The 6,773-nt window shown below is 49.8% G+C and overlaps 1 protein-coding gene across 2 annotated transcripts in view; it reads left to right on the plus strand.

The window, feature by feature from the left end:
* Positions 1 to 6,298, plus strand: part of LOC125759387 (uncharacterized) — a 13,815-nt gene extending 7,517 nt beyond the window's left edge. For both annotated transcript variants that reach the window (XM_049418062.1, XM_049418063.1), the window contains exons 2-3: positions 1,982 to 2,268; positions 3,432 to 6,298. In XM_049418062.1, coding sequence (XP_049274019.1) covers positions 1,996 to 2,268; positions 3,432 to 5,300 — 2,142 coding nt within the window. In that variant the 5' untranslated portion in view covers positions 1,982 to 1,995 and the 3' untranslated portion in view covers positions 5,301 to 6,298. The remainder of the gene's footprint in view (positions 1 to 1,981; positions 2,269 to 3,431) is intronic.
* Positions 6,299 to 6,773: the final 475 nt, after the last annotated feature.

Genomic DNA, 6,773 nt, shown 5'->3' on the forward strand with positions numbered 1-6,773 from the left:
ACATACGGCCTGCCTTTCCACACGCTAAACAAGAGCGAAGAAGGGCAGGTCGACTCCATAATCCGAAGTGCTTATAAAGCGGCCTTGGGACTACCTGTAAATACGCCAACCAGTAAATTACTTGAGCTCGGCGTACACAATACGTACGCCGAGCTAAAGGCGGCAGTTCTCATCTCCCAAAGAAACCGTCTAAGCAAAACACGGTCTGGCAGAGAGATCCTGACACGGCTAGGTATACCACCATACCCCCAACACTTAGACGAGCAACTGATAGGCGTGCCAGAAATCATCCGTCGCATGATCTCGGTCGCGCCTTTACCGAAAAATATGACGAGAGAGGAAAACACAAGAAGGAGGGAAGAACGAGTCAAGTGGCTTAAGAAACAATTAACAGCAAAGACAAACGTCATATACGTTGACGCGGCCAGATACAACTGGGCGAAATGCGTAGCCACAGCAGTTGACTGGGATTTTAAGACGGTCACGAGTGCCTCTCTATGCACTTCCTCAATTGTCAAGGCGGAGTCCTTTGCCGTAGCCTTGGCCATTAGAGAGCAAGAACATAGAGAGGAAGAACAATCAATCATCATCTCAGACTCCCAAGAGGCGTGCCGACTTTATATGAACGGACGCTTACCCGCAAACATAATTAAACTGATTGGACCTAACTTAACCAAGAGACACCGGCTAATCTGGTGCCCCGCACATGCTGGCCTAGAAGGGAATGAGAGAGCGGACGCTTTAGCTCGAGATTTGACGAACCGAGCGGAGCATCAGCCCCCCGCAATCGAGCCCCATTTAATGGCCCCAAAAGACATTCTCGCTTACCAGCGGAGCACCCGGCAAAAATATAGTGCCCCCCATAAATCGCTTGAAGGGGAAGACGCTACGGATCTCCGCAAGGTGCAGACGGGAGTCTTTTCAAATTTATCGCGGCTCAGTAAAATACATCCCACGTTGTACCGTAACACTTGTCCGTGGTGCGGCGGTTTGCCAACTTTATACCATATCTCGTGGGAGTGTGACCGAAAGCCAGCGAATTTAAACTCATTTTTAGGCAGCAACATTGTAGGACGTTCGGAGCAGTGGGAGGCACAACTTGCCAGCTCGGACCCAGAGGTGCAATTAGCGCTTCTGAGTCAAGTTAGGTGAGCGGCGCAAGCCAGTGGGGCCCTGGACTTGGGGCCCCAACCAACAGGCTCCTGAGTACCCCCTTTTCTACCCATTCCCTCAAAATAAAGTTTTGTTCTTCTTCTTCTTTTAAGCTTTTCGTTCTGCATGCGGCGTTCGCAAAAACTCGGCGGGTATGCGCCACTGAAAGCCCTTATGTGCCTAGCAGCTCCTAGCATAGCCATCGATGCCTAGTGATATGCAATCGATAACCAGTCATTAGCTAATCTATAACATCGATCAATAACTGATAACCAATCAATAGCTGATTGATAATCGATCAATAGCCAATAAATTCTAGAAAATGTTTGGATGTGCTTAGCAATCGACAGCCAAACAATAGCTAATCGATAATCGATCAAAACCCAACATTGTAGAAAATGTTTGAATGAGCTTAGTCTGACCCAAAAAAATGCATGACGGATACGTTGGGATAACCAATCGAGAGCCACTGAATAATTTATCAACAACTCATAAACTGTAGAAAATGCTTTTTCATGCTTACCCTAGCCGTGTATAGTATAGTTTAGTTTAGTTTAGTTTAGTTTAGTTTAGTTTAGTATAGTACAGTACAGTACAGTATAGCAAGGGCTGGCGAGGCAATTGATGGTGAGAAGGAAGGAAAGGATAAGCTGAAAGAGTAAAGCATAGCATAGTCTTGTATAGTGCAGTATAGCAAGGGCTGGGAATGCTAAGTGACGGTGAGGAGGAGGAAAGGAGGAGGGCAGCGCCACCAGCTCCGCTGCTTTCTCAATCTTTGAACCACTGGTGCGTAGCTGCCCCCTCCCCCCCCCCTTTTTTTTTCGCTCAGAACAAGGCGGGGGCATGGTCCGGCGAAGCAAGGTCCACCCCGCGATCTTGATTGCGCTGCCGTTCCTGGCCACCCTGCTGCTGATGACGTCACCGCCTTGGGGCCTGCTGGCGGGTCGTGGTAGCGGCCAGGTGCCCGCGGAGTTCCTGAGGCACCGTTACTGGAACTACGACCCGGAGGTCCAGGAGCCCAGAGATCCGCGCCAGAGTTGTTCGCTGCCCGCTCTGCATCCGTTCCATCCGGCTGTGTGGCCGTACCTTAACCCTGTCACACCCGTCGTCTGCAAGGTTTGTGTGGGTAGAAAGAGAGAAGGAAGCGAAGAGGGAAAGGGCAGGGAGGTTTGCTAAGGACGTGCCTTGTTGACCACTACTTTGCACAATTGTGTGTGTGTGTGGGGGGGGGGGGGGGGGAGAGGGGAGGAGCAACAACCAATATTAACAGTAGATAACAGAGGCAGTTACTGTGAACACACAGAACACATGCGACCATCAAGCTATCAAGATGGTACGCAGGCTTCAGCAGGCTGCAATGTTATCGAAGCGTTCTAAAATGATAATTGTTGGGGCTTTACGTCCTAAAACCACGATATGATTATGAGAAACGCCATAGTCCGGAAACTTCGACCAGCTGGGGCTCTTTAATGTGCACCGAAATCTAAGCACACGGGCCTCTAGCAGTTTGCTTCCATGGAAATGCGGCCCCGCGATCACCGCTGCGGGTCAGAAGCGTTTTAGCAGACCACGAATTCGGTTCAGGTGTCAGACGCAAATAGAGAACCAGGAGGAGTGCTTGTAAGACAGCGTATTGATTGATTGATTGATTGATTGATTGATTGATTGATTGATTGATTGATTGATTGATTGATTGATTGATTGATTGATTGATTGATTGATTGATTGATTGATTTTAACCTCAAAGCACCACAGTGAGTTATGAAAGTCGTCATAGCAGGGGACTCGATCCGTATTAACATTGACTACTTTGTTTCTTAACGGGGTCCTAAAACACTTTTTGAACATGTTAGGAAAACGCTGACTTATATCTGCACGAAACACCTGTGAACACGTGAACGAAATATTATTGTACTGCATGTAGCAAGCAACCTACAAGGGCGGTAAGAGAAGCTTTCTGAATTTTTTCAACATTTTAAAAGGGGCCGCCGTGGTATAGGAAATCGAACCTGCAATGTAGCACAGTCATTAAACGTAATGGCGTCCGAGTGCGAGCCAGTTGGTACATATGTATCCATAGGTAAAACAACGCAAAAGGAAATACGGACAAGTAGAAGCAGGAGGACATCGCTAGTTCTGTGCCTACTTGTCCTTGTCTTCTTGTCTGGGTTTCCTGTTGCGCCGTTTTAACTATGGAACCATTAAGAAATCGCGGTAGTTACGACAGCATGATCTTTCTTGTTTGTTTCTCTTTCTTTTCGTTCTCTTTTTTCCTCAAGGTTCGGCAACCCTGGCTGACGTTCATCGATTCCTCCGGCAACCTCCGGTTCAACACCTCATCGGGCTATTCGCTCTCGAACCTCCACTGCAGCTACAAATCCGTCCAGCGGGTCACCGACAACAAGATAACGTACAGCGACGCGATACCTTTCACCGAAGACAAAGTACCCCTAAGCGACGACGTCATCACCATCAGTTGCAGCAACGTGCTGAAGTGGCCAGTCTACAGCAATATTCACGCCGTGGTGGCACGACGCGGCTCTCCCGTACGCGACGAAGTGACGACAGCCAACAGGCGGGAACGAAGACCAAGGCGCAGCTCGAGGTCCCGAGGTACAAGACGTGTTAGTGTTGGACCGCTTCTAAGCCGGGGAAAGCCGAAGCAGGCGCCGCCAAACGTTCTGATCTTCGGCTTGGACTCAGTCTCGAGACTGTCCATGATGCGGTTCCTTCCCAAGACCTACGACTATCTGATCTCTCAGCTGAACGCCGTCGTCTTCCGGGGTATGAACAAGGTCGGGGATAACACCTTCCCGAACCTGCTGGCACTACTAACGGGCAGACGAGTCGAAGACGTCGTAAAGCCCGGACAGAAAGACAAGCTCTACGACGAGGTCCACATCGTGTGGAAGGACTTCCAGAAGGCCGGTTACGAGACGCTCTTCGCCGAGGACTTCCCTGCCTACGCCCTGTTCAACTACCTCGCCCGCGGATTCACGGAACCCCCGACGGACTACTACCTGCGTCCTTTCTGGCTCGCCGTGTACGAGTCCTTCTTGCTCATGTCCAGCTCGGCGCTGTGCTTGGGAAACACGCCGAAGCACATGTTGCAGCTGGACTACCTCAGACGTTACTTCGACGGCCGCCGCAACGCTAGCGACGCTAGCGACAAGCCTTTCTTCGCTTTCTCCTACCTGGTCGAGATCAGTCACGACTTCTCGCAGCAAGTCGGAGCCGCTGACGACGACTTCGTTGAGTTCCTAGAGTATCTAGGCTCCAACGGCCATCTGAAAAACACGTTTCTGTTCTTCCTCTCAGACCACGGACATCGCTTCGATTCAATTCGATCGACCTTCGTGGGTCGGATCGAAGAGCGTTTGCCCTTCTTCGCCCTCGCGATTCCGGACGAAACGGATTGGCTCGATTCGCGAGGTCCCGGTGTCGCATCCAAGTCGACGGCGATGGCGCGCCTGAACGCTTCCCAGGTCGCATCCAACCTCGAGTCTAACGCGGGTCGACTGACGACACCCTTTGACACGTACACCACGCTTAGAGACATAGCGTCGTTCGCAAGCGGTGGTTCGGCGACCTCTAGGAAAGACGACTCGCGTTACGGCGTAAGCTTATTCGGCGAGGTCTCGCGAGATAGAACTTGCGAGAGGGCTGGCGTCCCTTCCGAGTACTGCTCCTGCGGCTCGGAGGTTCCCGTCGAGCTGAACAACCCGGTCGTCTTGAAGGCGGCCACGGCGCTCGTGGAGAAGGTAAACGACCTCTTGAACTCGGACCAGCTGGACGAACCCTTCGTGAGCAGCAGGCGATGCGCCAGGCTTAGCCTGCGTCGCGTCCACGATGCCCAGGAACTGTTCGTCGTCGACGACGTCAAGGAGACCGCCGACGGCACGCGACGCCTCAGGGTCACCGTCGAGGTTCTTCCCAGTGCGGCCATGCTTGAAGGCCTGATGCTTGTCAACGGGGACGAGCAATTTGACGTCTTCGGCGACATCAGTCGCATCAATAAGTACGGCAATCAGTCTCACTGCATCCGTCACGCCGTCTTGCGGAAGTACTGTTACTGCCTAGCGGAAACTCCCGTGGATGACGGAACTTCGGGGGACTACGAGGAACACACACTGCCAACCGTCACGTAGAAGAGTGACGAACAGGGTATTCTCGTTGAAGACGGAGTTACACGTACGAAGTGCATGACCGAGGCAAGTCATGACGTTTCGTTTTCGTCCGGGTACAAGACTGTACCCGGGATGTTTTCGGTGATGTGAGCATACGCAGCTGAAAACTGCGACTCACGAGAAGCAACTCAACCGTTTGTGTACTTCTGTGAAGGCTGTCGCAAGGTGTGACGACAGGTCTTAACTTAAGTTGCCAACTCTAACATGGAGTTACTTACTTAAATCGAGACGACAACTTTGTATGTTATTTTTGATGACACGAATCTCATTTGCGATGTTGGCGAACGATACATGAGCGACGCTTTGCTTGCGTGAAAACGTAGCTCGTTTCGTTATACTAGCGGAGCAACACACATTACTGAAGACTGTGTGACAATATAACGAAGTCCAACTAAGGACTCTGGCTCAAAGCAAGAGGCCGTAATCAGTATATGTTTCGATTATCATACGAAATGTTCTGTCCGATACGAAAAGGTTAAATCATTGTGACATATAGCTAGCGCTTTCATCCACAGCCCACTGCCCAGCGGTAGTCGACCGTGTAACGCAATGTTCAGTTCGAACAGATCGATCAAATATGCCTGAGTTTAATTATGTGCTTTTGCGCGTGAATCTTACCAGCGCTGGACTGATTTGTCGAGGCAGGAGCTCTCACCTCATACTTTTTGCGAAAAGCGCCCTCGCAGACCAAGGCCGAGGCGAGCTGCTGCAATTGGTTGTGTGATATCACGTGGGCTGGGACGTACTCGTCAGTGGTTTGTACTGTGCGTTCTAGCACATTTTAAAAATGGTTGCGAGAACATTGACTCTACATCGGTCACACTTTTTTTTTCCTGAACAGTTGTGATAGTTGTGTCGTGAACGCTGCCATGTTTGTGTTATTTAATATGACGCGACGTCTGTTTGTTTGGCGACAGTGTTCGGACGGCACTGTAAGACAGGTTCCGAAATAAATTGACAAAAAACAATATCTGTTGTTTTATTTTTCTTAATTTTCTTTGATTTATCTTGTGTTGGGAAGAACGTGGGACTATAGGCGTTTGATTTTAACGTGAGAGCGTTAAAGAGCTCGTTTCGCAGAAATTCTGGTGTCGGCGACGGCGTCCGCGACGGCGTCGTTGGTTGTGAGCGAAAAATAATCTTGTGCGTGACCGAAAAATCTAGAAAAATGCGAATAAAATAAATATAAAAGATCTTCGGGTTCGAGTGAGAATCGAACCCAGGCCATCCGCGTGACAAGCAGGTACGTGTTTTTACACGCTATTTCTTTTTTTTTTCCTTTATTACAGGGAAGGAAACCGTTGCACTTCGATTAATATTATCAAAATTAATAGTCGGGCATAATTATACACAAATCAAAGAAAGGGAACCAGTCTGGAGCGTCACCAGAACGTTCATATATATTCCGCATATTTGAATCACTTGTTCCTGGAA

Source organism: Rhipicephalus sanguineus, chromosome 7 (assembly GCF_013339695.2).
Source record: "Rhipicephalus sanguineus isolate Rsan-2018 chromosome 7, BIME_Rsan_1.4, whole genome shotgun sequence".
In the NCBI taxonomy this organism is placed as follows: domain Eukaryota; kingdom Metazoa; phylum Arthropoda; class Arachnida; order Ixodida; family Ixodidae; genus Rhipicephalus; species Rhipicephalus sanguineus.